This window comes from Carica papaya, chromosome 2 (genome assembly GCF_054855325.1).
Source record: "Carica papaya isolate Zhongbai chromosome 2, ASM5485532v1, whole genome shotgun sequence".
NCBI classification, from domain to species: domain Eukaryota; kingdom Viridiplantae; phylum Streptophyta; class Magnoliopsida; order Brassicales; family Caricaceae; genus Carica; species Carica papaya.
Window position 1 is genome coordinate 10544376 of NC_142310.1, and position 16144 is coordinate 10560519.

At 33.7% G+C, this 16144-nt stretch overlaps 2 protein-coding genes across 2 annotated transcripts in view; one reads left to right on the plus strand and one right to left on the minus strand.

The window, feature by feature from the left end:
- Positions 1 to 2189: 2189 nt before the first annotated feature.
- LOC110824117 (enabled-like protein (DUF1635)) lies at positions 2190 to 3885 on the plus strand. Its single transcript, XM_022054657.2, has 2 exons — positions 2190 to 2327; positions 2412 to 3885. The coding sequence occupies exons 1-2, from the start codon at positions 2274 to 2276 to the stop codon at positions 3078 to 3080; spliced, it is 723 nt and encodes a 240-aa protein (XP_021910349.1). The 5' UTR covers positions 2190 to 2273; the 3' UTR covers positions 3081 to 3885.
- Positions 3886 to 4489: 604 nt separating this feature from the next.
- LOC110824097 (DNA ligase 1-like) overlaps positions 4490 to 16144 on the minus strand; it is a 40342-nt gene continuing 28687 nt past the window's right edge. The window contains exons 8-17 of the mRNA XM_088213271.1: positions 13578 to 13709; positions 12556 to 12668; positions 7692 to 7793; positions 7554 to 7615; positions 7292 to 7363; positions 7113 to 7186; positions 6965 to 7021; positions 5500 to 5577; positions 5342 to 5419; positions 4490 to 5250 (exon numbers count right to left, since the gene is read on the minus strand). Of these exons, the coding sequence (XP_088069397.1) occupies positions 5182 to 5250; positions 5342 to 5419; positions 5500 to 5577; positions 6965 to 7021; positions 7113 to 7186; positions 7292 to 7363; positions 7554 to 7615; positions 7692 to 7793; positions 12556 to 12668; positions 13578 to 13709 (837 nt within the window). The 3' untranslated portion in view covers positions 4490 to 5181. The remainder of the gene's footprint in view (positions 5251 to 5341; positions 5420 to 5499; positions 5578 to 6964; positions 7022 to 7112; positions 7187 to 7291; positions 7364 to 7553; positions 7616 to 7691; positions 7794 to 12555; positions 12669 to 13577; positions 13710 to 16144) is intronic.

Sequence of the window (16144 nt, forward strand, 5' to 3'; positions counted from 1 at the left end):
TTATTAGAAAAATAATTGACTGCACTGCAATGAAATTTTATATATATTTTGAACAATATGCTTTACATTTCTGAAAATTTAGAAGGATTATTTTAAATACCAAATGAGATTTTATATGAGGTTAATTTTAATTATTTTAGAAATAATAATGTTCAACAAATTCATGAAAAGGGATTATGATCCTAGAAAGCCTTTTACATCCAATGAAAGTTTTACTTAAGGGAAAGATCAAGCAAATCCAAGTTATAAAGAATCATTTTCTTACTATTATATAGTTTTATGTTAGAATATATATATATATATATAGTTCAAAGTCAACATATTTATGCTTTATAGATTGGTCATACCTAGCATAATGTTCGTTACTAGTTGAAGGATATTTTTTCTATTCATTCTCACTCACAGACACACTTTGTTAAATTAGACATTAAAATATATGATCCTATATCCATTAAGTATGAACGACTAGTAGTGATTTAAAAATTTATTTGATAATTTTATTTAAAATTAAATAGTCTTAGATTAGAATGTAAAATACCCAAATGAAAAATAAGAATGGAAAAAATAAAAAATAAAAAAATAAAAGTTTTTTTTTTAAACATTAAATATTTGATTAAGCTAATCCAAAAGGAGATAATTCACTTTTTCATTCTTATACTCTGAATTATGAGTTTGAAATTTAAATTATTATAATTAATTATCAGTATCATAACATTAGTGGATTATTTGAATATTATTCTTAATTCTCTTGATTATAAAAAGGATATTAAGTTGAGTAAATTATTGCATGGATAAAAGAAAATAAAAGGGACCACAAGAGATCCTACCACAACAAGTAGATTATTGCGTGGAAAAAATTCTCTCGAATTTCTAAGGCAAAAGTAAGATAATTCTACCTTAACCTAATATTACTAGCTACCTTCTCCCTCTTTTTTTAACATTTTATTATCTTATTAATTATTTAAAAAGATTCTTGAACAGAAACTATTAAAATAATATTACCGGTTCTGAGTTAGTTATATTTGATCAAGAAAAAAAATTAGTTTAATGCATAAATAGTTGCATGAATTATATTAATAATTATTATATGTATCAGTGTGGTTACCATATTATCAAAAAAATTAGTCGCAAAAGATATCTATTCGGTGATAGATCTTTTAAACTTGAGGTCAACTATATTTCAAAATAGTAAATAAAGTTTTTATCTCGGTACCGCTATTTTAATTAAAAAAAATTTAATTTCTTTACTCGGATACTTAATAATTATTGGAATTAATTTAACTAAACACAATAAAAAAAAACAGTATTTTATATAATGAATAAGTATGCAATAATGTAGTATTAGATTTTTATTCAAAGTTAAAATTTTTATAAAATTATTAATGAAAACCGAATATCAAACCCATACGTAGTCATTGTATAAAATCATTTTCATAGTTATAAATTAATTTTACACATGATTTTTTCCTGCTAATAAATAAATTAAGGTCATAAAATATTAATATTATTTTTTGCTTCGTTTTACACGTTTTTTTTAATTATTATTATTAAAAAAAAAGAAGATTAAAGAAAAAATTACGGTTAGCGAGCAAATGGATGAAAATGATAATTTACATGGAGAGGCAGCTCACGTGTAAGAAATCTCTTGTATTGTCAAAAACATGATTAGGCATGTTAACAATTAATTAAATGTTTAAAAAACGTTTTGGTATTTAGAAAATAAATTATATATACAAACAAATTAAGTATTTTTACCAATTATCTTTTATTGATTGTATATTCAATACATAAATTTGGTTTAAAATTTAACACTTGGTATACCCATCAAAATCATCTTTCCTATTAAAACTTGGGATTGTTAAGACTATTAAGTGCTAGTAGGTTGTGATTTTTAGTGTTTGCAAGAGTAAATCAAATCTTCATGTATTTGTATAATTTCTTGGTTTAATCTTCACACTGTTAAATACTCAAGAAGTAGTTCTCATTATTTCTTTTCTTTTATATAAAGGAAGAATTCCAATATATAAATAATGTGTATATATATATGTATATATCTAATTAAAAAAAAAGGGGAAAAAAGAAAAAGGAAATGGTAGTTGTTTGTTTGTTTGCTAGGGTCTGTGTGGGAGTAGAAAGAAGCAGAGAGAGAGTGTTGAGAGTGGAAAAAAGAGGGTTTGGGTTTTGGCCTTTTCCACTTTTGTCTAATAACCTCCTCTTCTTTTCTCCTTATAATTACCCTCTTCCCCCTTCAACATTCCATTACCTATTCAGCCATGGACAACCATCGCTCTTCTCTTCTCACCTTTGCTTATTGCTGCCAGGGAAAGGTACATTCTTTCTCTCTTCCCACTCTTTCTTTTTCTTTTTTGGGTTTTGGGAACTAAATTGTTCATGGGTTTTGGATGTTGCAGACCATGGAAGATTTGAAACATTCTCTCTTGTACACTACTCTGGAGCTTGAACAAACAAGAATTGCAGTTCAGCAGGAGCTGAAGAAGAGAGATGATCAGCTACTCTTACTCAAAGATCTACTTTCCAAGACTGCCAAGGAAAGAGACGAAGCTCAAATCAAGTGCCAAACACTACTTCTTGAGAGACTCCTTCTCCAACAACAACAACAACAAACAGCTCCTCTTTCTGGAATTTCAAGCATTGAAGATGAACCTAGATCCCACAATGGCTTCTCTTCATCGGACTGTGAAGAAAGCATTGTCTCATCTCCGGTAATTGACACAATTCCACCGCTACCTCAACCTCTATCGCAGTCCACAATTGAGTTACTTCCAGAGAAGCCATTGCCTGAGAAGGGAAAGCTTTTGCAGGCGGTTATGAAAGCCGGTCCGCTTCTGCAGACTCTTCTCCTGGCCGGACCTTTGCCTCAATGGAGACACCCACCACCACCGCTGGAGTCCTTTGAGATCCCACCGGTCACAATTCCATCACCGCCGCCGCAGCTTCTCCACCAGGACTCCTTTCTCAGCGTCAATGGCTGCGGTAGCAAACTCAACAGGAAAAGAGCTGCGTGTGATGGGTCAGATTCTCCCACAGAAGTAAAGTTTCAAAGAGTTGTTCTCCATTGACTGACTACTACTACCACTACCACGGCACAGTAGCCCCAAACAACTCGACAATTCTTAATTTCTTTTACTCTTATTATATATATATATATATATATATGTAGGTTAGTGATAGTTGATGAAGATGGGTAAGTGACCCCAGAGAGTGATCCCAGAGTAGTGATTTTTGTATAGTAGTTTTCTAACACTCATATCCTATATATCCTTATTGCTACTTAGAAAAGGTATTGGTATATAATTAGGGCCTAAAAACCTTAAGAGAACACCGTGGCCCAATTCATGGTAAGTTTGTGATTTTACGAACTATATCATGCTCAAAACTTAGGAAATGTTTTTAGTGCATGAAAAGTTTGGTGTCTCGTGCTCAAAACATTGGAATGTGTTGTAGGGCATGATAAGTTTGATGGGTTTTTCAAACTGTATCATGCTCAAATATTTGAAAATGTTTTTAGGGCATGATAAGTTCCATATCTCATGCTCAAAACCTTGGAATGTGTTGTAGGGCATGATAAGCTTGATGGGTTTTTCGAACTGTATCAATTGTTAAGGTGTGCAGAGTGACATGCTCACAAGTTTGAATTCAGTAGAGAGAGAGAGAGAGAGAGAGAGTGGAGATTTTTGTGTGAGTATTGGGAAGTTGTTGGGGGTTTGGAAGAGAAGCAACAACCAGGAAGCCTAAAGAGCCCAGCTTGTCGGGCCAAGTGGATCCCGCAAATCAGAATCAGGATCTGCTGCTCTTGTGATTGTATCATTTTATTAACTCCTTTCTTGACTATTTAAGTTCCAATCAATCTTCTCCTTTTCTATACATGCTTTTCTTTTTCTTTTCCTTTTGAAATATCTCAAATTTCATTGGACGATTTAAATAATCTACCATATAATATACTACTCAGGCAGAACCTTTTATCATATTCAGCAAGAACGAAATCCCAGAAACTTCAACAATACATTATCAGAAAATAGAGAACATGTAAGAGGCAAACTGAGATGTCAGGCAGCAAATGATAAGTACACACTGCAAGAGGTTAGACCAATCCACCAGGCAGAAGCTTTAGAAAGTAAGAAAAGTAAGATTGACCGAAGACCCATGTAATCATTCAAAAGAGACTTACTTTCAAGATTCTCATCGGACTCCCTCCCTTCCTGCCTCTTAGAGGTTCTATAACCCTTCTATGCATACAACTTTCACCACACACCATCATACAATCCTTAGCTGCAAAATTTGTTGAAGAAGAAAATTATAAGGATCATTTTTCCAGGCCATGCCACTTGTATAACAAAGTTGAATTAACCTCTTCAACACAAAACCTGTTACGACTCAAATTACATAAACATTATAATTCCAACATGGATTCTCGGAGTTATAACACATAAATCGGCACAAACTCGATCCAAAAGCTGTCAAACAGAACTTAAGAATATCAAATGAGATGGTTCATAAAAACTTTAATAGAGCAATAGAATTTACAGATAGATGATTCATCCCTTTCGGATTTCACCAATCCCCGGACAAGCTAGGAAAACCAACAAGAAGCCCCAGCTAAAATACAACAACTTTTGATCACTTGGAAACTTCATTTACCATCTTATAGTATGTATGTGCATTACAAAGAAGAATCTGGATGAATCCCGATAAGCATCCTGGTCCACCAGCAAACTTGTGCTTTTGGGAAAATGATGTTTGATGAACATTTCTTTCGTTAATCTGAGAGCTGTTAGGCTAAGATCTTAATATAGAGAATGCAAAAATGAACTTAGAAATTCCATAAATAATAATCATCTCCCGCTGCTTCTCCTAATCGCTTTGTAAGAGATCAGACCACTCATAAATCTTGCAGCAGCAATACATCCACAATCATATCAATGTGAGTCTGAAGAATAATTCACTGTGATCAACTTTTTATCATCAATAATTTATTCCACTATGCATCCTCCACCATCTTACAAATGTTATAGACCCAATAATGGTGCTTCTGAAGTTAGGCTTGGGGCTCTGAGGCAAAGAGTTTGTCACAGTCTACTCATATGGGTCTAGCATGAACACCATTTTAACTTCATGAAAATTGAAGTCCCCAATAACAAGGAGAGCATAAAATTCAGTTCCTCAGTCTTCCTCATTGTCATCGAGATTGTTTGGATGATTGTGTTTCTGTGCAGAATACATCTCAGCAACCTTGAGAAAAAAAAAATAGGAAAAGATGTAAAGCAAAAAAGATTACAAAGTGAATTTATATCAGACAAAGGAACTAGCAGTTGTTCTTCACCTGCTCAGATGTTGAAGCCAGCTCTGGAGTCTTATCTTCCCGAGCACGTATTAAGCGTGGAAACCGTAGAGAAATACCCTTTATCCAAGAAATACAGGAAACAATATTTTTCAATTGACTAAAAGCACCACATCTATGCATAGGGTAATGTTATTAACCTTATCAGGATCTACAATGCCAATAGCTGCACGATGAACAGGACTAATGGTCAAATCTGCAGCTTTCACCTCCCAAACCTGTAAGAACATTTGTATTGTTAGGTTAGCAAACAAGTATATCATATGCATGAAAACAAAAGGCTCCTTTTACCAAATCTAAAACCACCATTTAAGGCTGTTGATCAGATTCCTAGAAAAAGACTCTTGTTTTAAAATCCAAACAAAGGAGGTAGAAAATCACTGATTAAGAAAATACACAGCTTCTCTTTATGCATAATTTTCTTTTTAAATTTTCACTTTTAAATTCAGAGACGTGCATAAACAGTTTTTTTAAAAAATTAATAATGGTGGTATTGTTGTAGGATACTCAAAAGTATAAATTTTTTAATTCAAAAAAATCATAACATTATTTTAGAGTATAATTAAGTAAAAACAAAACCAATTTTCTAAAAAAATTAAAATAACTTTCTGCTCTTTCCTATGTCATATCATATTTTAGCTATCATGTCCTAAATTCTGTTTCGGTTCACATGTTTAAGCCTAAACTATGAAATAATTGAGACCAGTTATGCAAAAACTTAGCCAATAGGAAATCATAAATATATTACCTTATAAGATAAATATATATGAATTTAGAAAATGAAAACTAAAAAATATTTTCATATATCAAAACTAGAAGCAGGTCCCAGATGCAAGCAAAGAAAAAAAAGAAAGAAAATTAAGTGGAAAAGGAAGAAACCAAGAGAGAAAATAAGCAGCAGAAAAATATGTCACACTCTAGGTGCAGGCCCGCAAGTGACCAGAATTTCGGGCTGATCTCTCTATGCGATTGACCATCTTTTAGGTTTAGGTTGGTATTTTAGTTTTAATTAGGAAAAAATGTTATTTAGATTAGGAGTTTTGAATAAGCTAGAATGAGAATCATTTTTAAGTTAATTAGGGAAGGGGATCTAGTAAAGATCCATCAACTTTGTTATGAACTATATCGAAAACTTTAAAATATGTGGCTGTCCACAATCACCAAACCATAGAATCCTTACAGGATAACCAGGAGCAATCTACTGTTACGAACCAGTATTTCATGAGAACTAACCACATTGAGATGATTGTAAATTTATCCAAGAAAAATTTTCTATAAAATATGATTTGGAATACTATGTAAAGTCAGTAGACCAAATACAAAATTCTTAGGAGGGGCTCGCATGAAGTTCATTTATAACAAGTTTTGTGTATATGGTATACTCCAGTTAAGAGGAAGGTTAGAATATAAAATATATTTTTTATATTTTAATTTTCTAATATAAATCTTTCTCATATTGTTAAAATTTTCTTCATAGTTTTTCTTTTCTTGGCATAGAGATCCCTGTAACTACTTATATTTCTTTCGAACATACAGTATAGTTACTATATTTCATACAAGTACTATTATAGATTCCAGAATAGAATGAGTCTACTACAATCTTACCTCTGTAGGCTCAAACCAAACATCTGGATTGATTGCATCTGCATACCGGTAGTATGGCTGGAAAAGAAATGGTTGTTGGAATTAACAACAATATAATATAAGAAATAATACAAATACATAATGGCTAGTGATTGCATCAAACACAAACCTTTGGGCTAGGAATTACTTTTGAACGAAGACTAGCAGAACGCTCTTCAAGCATTGCTTCAGAAAATCCAGTGCCTGTCCACCATTTCAAATGACCAAGGAAAATCAGAGGAATAGATTAGAAGAGTTTTTAATTGTAGGGACTAAGTAGCTACTTAGCAGCAGCAGAATTTTGCATACCTATTTTACAAATGCTTTGGAATTCATCGTTGTTGCTGTCATAGCAAGCCAAGAGAAAAGCACCATAGACACCTGTTAAGGAGAAGAGGATAAATACATTGCTGAAGACATGCCAAAAGATATAAGTGACAAGAGAAAAGCATCATACATACTGTTTCTGTCATACAAAGCTTTGACAGAGAAATAGTGCATCAAGGAAATTGGAGTAAGTACATCGTATATACAGTAAAAGATGTGACCTAAATTGCTACATGGGAATTACCTGTACGTTTCCCTCGACCATGGAAAGCAGCAATAGGTACTAGATCCACTGAATCTCCAATACTGCAAAGAACTGATATAAACTTAAAAACCATAATGCTGGATTTAAATTAGGATATACTCAGTATCTAACTGTTACCTATCCATGTAATCTTTCTTCAACTTCAGCCAGTTAAGTGAGCGCTTTGCAGGCTCATATGTAGCATCTATATTCAATGTTTTGATGATTAGACCCTCACAACTGCAAACTAAAATGAGTTAATAACTAGAAAAGAAAGATTTCCATAAGAATACAGATATCTTTAATAGGTGAAAATAATATATAATTGCGATCTCATTTTCACAAACACATAAGCAACTCATAATGTTTGTTGCTATATCTGATGCAGCCACTCATATTTTATCAGCCCAAATGAGCAAGACAGAGTTATGTATAAAGTTAAAGAGATTTGTTTGCACATGCTCTTTAGTAGCCTGGTGCTCAAGTAAAATCTAGAATTGAGTTCAGACTGCACAGCAGATAACAGGTGACAATAAATATTTTCACATGGGATAAAAACACTACGGAAAGCAGTGTAACTATCATTCACCACATCAACAACAAAAATTGGGCACAGCAAGGACGAATTTCACATTTTGCATATTCTGGTTTTACATTAAGAAAGTGCATGTGGTGCTCTTTGATGCCATTATCTTTACAGGATAATTTTTATGGCTGTGTGGAAAAAGAAATTGTTGCTTAGCTGCTCATGAATAAGGAAACTGTCGCCTAAAAGGAAATTGTTATCTTTTTTTCCAAAAGGAACACACTATTCATGAATCATCTTGCAATTATGCACCACAACAAAATGGAATGGCTTAAAGAAAAAATAATCATCCTTTAAACACTGTTAGGGCTCTCCTATTTCATCATAATGCACCAAAAACACATTTGGAGGAAACTGTTCTCACATCTGTATATATGATCAATAGGATGCCATCGAAGATCTTAGGTTCAAAAACTTCCATTCAATATCTCTCTCAATTTTTATCCAGATGTCAGAACTTTCCATAACCTGATGCCTCCAGTTTTTGGTTGCACAACATTTGTCCATGTACATGGTCCTCAACAAAAAAAACTAGAACCTCAAGCAGTCAAATGAATATTTACAAGATGGTTACCAACTCAAAGCTACAGATGTTACGATCCATCTTCCAAAAAAATACATGTCTACAGATATAATATTTGCTGAAGCTATACCCTATTTTTCCCAACCTTATCTAGAAAGTGCGTACCTTGGGAAGACAAGAAGGATAACTTGGATAACCCCTTTGAACTCTCTCTCTCACCGTTGTCCTTGTCATCCATTCCTAGGATAGAATCATCTGAGTCTGATAGGGCACCTAATCCTAGTGACTCAGTCATACATGATAAAGTGCCTACAAAAGTTATTACTGTTATAAAGAGATATGGATCGTTGAATTAAAAAAAAAAAAAAAAACTAGTTGACCTTCCAGATCCGATAGCAATCCAGGAATCTACTCTGGAACATCCAGTAAATGAGTATGTGAGATATCAGAACCCACCCTTTCTGAAAAATCTAGTGAAACAAAAACTTAGAATGATGACAGTAAGTTCCCTATTCCCTCGAGGAAAGAAATCTGAGAGTGTACCAAACAACCTCTGTATCCCTTATCCCACAGTATCCTTTCATAGATTCTCGCCTTCCCATAAAACTTCCCTTAACAACCTAAGTACTATTCTCATACCTAAGACCTTATCTAATGCATTATCTAATGAAAAGTGAGGAAAGCTACGACCATTGAGATGGATTCATTAGAGAAATAAAATTTAGGGATTGGTTGAATTGCCGAAGAAAAAAAAAAAACTGTGGAATGTAAAAGGATATTTACTTTGAAATGCAAAACTAATGGATCTTTGTAAAGGTATAAAGTGAGATTAGTAGCTAAATGATACACCCAAACACATGGAGTGGATTATCTAGAGACTTCGTACCAATGACAAAAATGAACACTATGAAGGTCACATTACCCTTGGCATAAAGAAAGCATTCCTTTATGGTGATTTGGAAGAAGAAATAGTATGGTAGCTAATAAAATTTGCAAATTAAAGAAAGCTCTTTATGGGTTGAAGCAACCATTGAGGGTGTGTTTGGAAGATTTGCTAAGGTAACTTGGCTATAAATTATAAACAAAGCCAAGGAGATCATACATTGCTTATCAAGAATTCAGATTCAGAGGAACTTAGAGTTTTGTATTCTAAGTTGATGATATAATTATGACTACCAATGATGAAAAAGAAAAAAAGGGAACGAACATTTAGTTAGGGAGTTTGAAATAAAGGAGTTAGAGAGTGTTGAATTCCTTTCTGGAGATTAAAGTAGCTCACTCCGAATTGGAGATATTCATTTCACAAGGAAAAATGTTGCTAATCTCCTAAAAGAAACAGGAAGACTGGCTTGTTAACCTGTTCCAACTCCTATAGATCCTAACCATAAACTTGATCAATCTAGTGAAGACCTTAGTGTTGATCAAGATATGTACCAACATTTAGTCGAGAAACTCATTTATCTATACCATAAAAGGCTGAATATAGCATACTCGGTTGGTTCAATGAGTCTATTTATGCAAGACTCCAAGGAAGTACCCTTGCAAGTAGCTCATACAATCCTAGAATATCTAAAAGAAGTCCAGGAAGAGGATTCTTTTAAAAAGAATTAAATGAGTTAGTTCTTGAAGTACACATTAACCATATGCAAGTTCATCCAGGCATATCTCACTTAAGAAAGGGACACGAGAATGCATTAAGCATCAACTCTATCAAGTCTTAAATTTTGTCTCTTTTGAAAAATATTCACTATTGTACATGAATTTTTCATGAGTTTAGATGCAGTATCCATCCCTTAAACATTATCTAAGGCTTTAAACTATGAGGGATGAAAAACTACATGAGTATTGAAACACAAGCACTTGAAAAAAAATTAAATAAGGGAAGTAATAGACTTACCTAAGGGAAAGATAATAGTTGGGTGCAAGTTAGTGTTCACTATCAAGTACAACCCCGATGGAACAATAAGAGGTACAAGACAAGATGGTGGCCAAAAGGTATACTCAAACCTATGATATTAACTATCAGAAAGACATTTGCACCCGTTGCAATGATGAATATAGCATGTATCCTACTACCTTTAACGGCTAACTTCAATTGGCACTTACAGCAGTTTGATGCAAATAATACCTTCCTACATGGAGAATTGGAAAAAGGAATTTACGTAGAAAATTTTCCCAAGTTTGTTAAGGGAGTAAGAACGAACAAGATACACCAAACTAAAAAAAGCACTTTCTAGGTTAAAACAATCTCCTCAAGCATAGTTTGGGAGATTTGTAAAGATAATGTTATCCATGAAATACAACAAAATCAAAGAGATTACACCATATTCATTAAGCACCTCGAGTTAGAGAGAGTCACAATCCTCCTGGCATATATAGATGACATAATTGTTGCAGGAAATGATAAATGAGAAAAGATAGTTCTCAAGCAATATTTGACTAAAGAGTTTGATATTAAAGAACTAGGAAGTAAAATATTTTCTCAAGATAGAGGTAACATACTCAAAATCCATAATATTCATCTCATTGATCTCAATCATAAAATGGGATTGACAGAAGAAACCTAGTAAACTAGAATACAAGTATGATAGTATGCTCATTGATCTTAGTAATAAACTAGGACTAATAGAAGAAAATCCAATTATGGATAGAGAAATATACCAGAGACTAATAGGGAAATTGATATATGTCATTTACCAGGCCAAACATTGCACATGCAGTTAGTATGGTGAACCAGTTCATACGCAAGCCAAAGAAATGCACATACAAATTGACAACATAATACTTCACTACTTGAAAGGTAAGATGGGGAAATAAATTATGTTCAAAAACAATAGAGTGTTTCTTGAAATATGCATTGATGTGAATTATGTGGAATCACTAGTTGATAGCAGATCTACCTCTGGATATTGTACCTTTATCTGAGGGAATCTACTGACTTGAAGAAGTAAGAAGCAGAATATGATAGCTCCAATTTAGTGCAAAGTCAAAGTCTAGAACTATGACTCAAAGGGTGTATAAGCTTTTATCGTTGAAAATAATTTTAGAATACTTAAAGATTCAACAAAACAGACATATGAGGCTTTACTGTGATAATAAGTCAACGATTAACATCGTTCACAATCTAATACAACATGACAGAATTAAGTATATTGAATAGATAGACACATCATCATAGAAAAATTGGACAGTGGGTCAAATGTACTTCATGTCCGCCACCTTGAAATTCGTTGGTATATTGACTAAAGGATTAAGTAATCTTGTATTTCAAACAATTATTGTCAAATTGAGAATGAATAATATCTATTCACTAATTTGAGATGGAGTCTTATGAAGTGTATTTTTTTTAACATGGAGTCTTAAGAAGTGTATATAAGGGCTAAATTAGGGTAAATGGTATATTAGTAATATATCTTGACCTTTATGACCCTTGTAATTAATATTGTTTCCTTATATTGTTACTATTCACTTGTATATGTAGCGACCTAATATTCGACAAAATATATATTTATTCTTCCACAATTTTAAACACCCTTTAATGTTAATAGAAGAATCAAATGGTAGGTAGTGAAAAGTTTCCAATAAAAAGGTTTCTTGAGGATTTTCTTACTTTTGTTAGAACTAGCAGGTTTTTCTAAAGGAGGCCATTCTATTACTTCAAAATAAAAACTAAAGGAAGATGATTCAAGAAGTATTCATCTTCCAAACTTATGATTTTTTTTTGTGGGGGGTTAAACCCCCATAGCAAGATCCTAATGCAAGGACCATGAGACTAACATTTTCTTTAGGACAAGGCTAGCTGCAACCAAAATATCGAACTATCAGTATGTTTCCCGAAATACGAGATTCATATCCATTCCTAGAGCGTATCATCTAAAGCATGCAATAAATACCTTGAATCAACGGCAGCATCAAGGAACTTTTGTATTTCATCTATATCATTTGATGTTATCGCTGTTGCGAACTGAAAATACCCTTGTTCTTCCTCAAATGAATCATAAAGCCTCTGAAACAAGCAAAAGCCACGTGCCAAAAGTAGGCATATAATTAACTCCCAAAAATCTATAAAGATCCGAGATAAATTAGAACAAACAAAAAGTAACATTTTTAGTCAGAAAAAATACTGTGATACAAAGATTAGCTCAAGAGGATCAAAGGTTTTACAGCTGTAGTCGAAAATGTAAACTTCTAACTAAGAAGAACACAAAATGAGAAACAAGCATAATCAAGTCACCACCTCTTCTAGATGGAGAATCATAATAAAATCTTCCAACATGTTTTGAAACTCAGATTGCTCAAATCTATTCACCTTTCCTCAACCATCAGCATCTCCATGCGAATCAACAATAATAAATAGTAGACCAATATTTGGAATCCAAAGCATCATCTTATAACTTTTAATATGTAAAATATTGCATCAACATCATTTAGGGTCAACCAATGTTCTTGATAACATCAGAGAGAAAAACGTTCATAATAACTTATTTTGACCCCAAAAAAATTTAAAGCCAAAAATAGAAGAGTTTTTCAATTCCATGGTTACAAAAAATGTAATCAGTATTATTTTTTTTACTGCAAACAAGAAGTAACCAATTAACTCCTGTCTTGAAAGTAAATAAATTGAACAAGTTAAACATCATAACTTTCAAGTGGTACCTTCATAAATCTTAAGTGGTACACTGGAGGTAGAATAATTCCACTACCCTACTGCTTTGAAACATTAACAGGAACTCATCATAGTGGAAATAAGATGCCAATAAGCATGATGAATAGATACCTAAAGCTGTAAAATGACCCTGCCACATACTTAGATAACAACTAGAAATATCCACAGAGAATCATCACTTGGAAAGATCTCAACCAGCAAAACAATGCACTGCAAGTTCAAAACTAAATGAGCTATAATTAGGCATACCTCTCTACGAACTTTCAACTCCTCCTGAATAAGTGGTTGGCCATTAAGATACAACATATCAAATGCGTAGACGCATACATCAACCTTGATATCACTCAAGTTCACATTTTTGCGAGCTCGAGTACTGAGGATCTGCCACAAAAATAGAGACAATGATTGCCAACCATCCATATGATTTAAAGCAAGGTTGGGCCATAAGATGATCTACATCATATATTTTTAGCAAACAAGAAGCAATAAACAATGTGATAAGAATTTTTGCTTCTCACAAACGAAAGACAAATAATATGAGAGAAACCTAATAACAAATAGAAATCAAGGGTGAGAATATGTTAGTAGGGATAATATAAACTACTTAAGTAGACCCATTTTCGATGAGATGGAGAGGCGAGCTTGCAAGGAGGAAGAGAGGTTTCCTTACCAATGGAGGTGCATTCATTCTTTACTAAAGTATTTTGTCTAACTTTCCCACCAACTGTCACTCCCTCTTCGTGACAAAGTGATTGAAATCTGTCTAATGTTAAGTCCCATTCCAGGGATTCAAATGAGCTTACAGTATATGCAATTTTATCATTCAAGACCCATAAAATAATATCTTTGTGTTGAGGGTTTGAGCATCAAATCTCTTGTGGATTTCTGTGCTTGCTAAATGGCCATCAAGATTAATGCCCTGGAGGGTCCTCTCAGGTGGAAAGTCTACTCCAAGTATGACCTTGAACGGAGGCGATGGAATAACAAGAATCAAGAGAGAATCTAGTTTCCAAGGACGGACTAGTCGTGAATGGAGGGTTGTGTAGCCGGTTCAGTTCAAGGTTGGCAACTTTTTGGTGATTGGTAGTGTGGTGATAGGCCTTCGAGCTAGCATTTATGGCTTAGCTCAAGAGGAGGAGGCTTTAATGAGTGGTTCCTACTAAGTAAATGATGATCTGTTTGAAACTTATCTTAACCAAAAAGGAACGCAAATGACTGGATGGTTGATGATTTGAGTTTTATATTGGCTTTATGACAGACTGTTGGATTGACCCCTTTGGCAGTGACCAACACATGCTTCTCGTGAAAGATGGTTTGTTTAGGGTTGTTTGAATATTATAGAATATATTACGGAATATTTTCATGTAATCATTAGTGATTTCCTAATATTACTAGGGTGATTTATGTTTTTCTTTTTGAAATAAAATAGTGTGATTGATGTTATCATATATAAATCTTTCTTCTGTATGTATATATCCCAACCCATTGAATAAAATACCAAAAATGTTTTCTTATTTTCTCTATTATTTTACATGGTATCATAACAAAAGTTTTAGAGGGAATCGGAATAGAGAATGTCAGGAAAAGAAAACATAACAAATCAAAGAGAGAGGAAACAGAGGGATGTGCAACGGATTGAAGGCGCGGCAGTACACAACGTGGAAGAGAAGAAGATCTGTTGGTGCGCCGTTGCTACATTGAGAGAGAAGACCGGTTTCGATCTGTGCGAAGGGAGCCTTCAGATGGAAAGAAAAAAGGCTTCGGCGTAGTTTGGTCGCAACAGGCCAGAGAGCGATCGCGATAGGCGATCTTTGAGATTTGCGTGAAGAGAGATCTGGAGAAGGAAGGCAGAACGGTGTGCGTGTGGCTCTACATGCGACAGAGCTTGTTGGAGAAGAAGAAGCCTGCGGCAGCCGGTTATGCATAAAGGCCAAATCCGGCATTTTCCAGTGCGATTTTCATCAGATTCATGCCGAATCTAACGAGTCGCGAGCTTTTGTGGTGGTTTTGGTCCAGATCACGACAACAGGTGGTGGCCGACGGTGGCGCGTGGAGTTCCAGTGACAGCATGTGCGTTAACGTGTGGCAGAGCGTGGTTGATGCCAACAGTGCGTAGGGTGCTCCAGTGGTTGCGTACGGTGTTCTTTTTGGGCAGTGATGTCTCCCTGTGAGTGGTTGTTTATTTTTTATAGTAGTAATTATCTGTATTCGTTTTTTTTTTTTTCCTGCTTGCTGAGTTTTTAGGTGGTTCAAGTGGTTCTCATCTGACAGTATAATTTTTAGATTTAAATGGGTAGTAATATTATTTACTACTATTGTCGTAAACAAGGGCATATTAAGGATAACATAAGAAATTGCAAAATTCTAATCGGAGGACACAAACCACTAATATTGTTATTGTTACTGCTATCTCATCTTCTGATAGAATTGTTATGATTTCAGCTGATGAATATTCTAAACTTTCTCAGTATCAAGAATCTTGAAATAAATTTTCTACTCTTACTGAATCAGTGAAAAAATATCATATATTCTCCTCCAACATATGGGCGATTGATTCTAATACTACAAATCACATGATAGATAATTCTAATATATTTTCTAATTTTCGACTACACAAAACACATTTTCCTATAACCATTGCTGATGGGTCGATCAATAACATTGTGAATTCCAGGACCAAAAAACTAACTTCATCTATTATCTTATCATTTGTATTAAGTTTACCTAAACTTACCTTTAATCTGATTTACATGAGTAAACTTACTAAAGATTTTAATTGTTTTATACATTCTTTTTTAATCATTGTATTCTTCAAG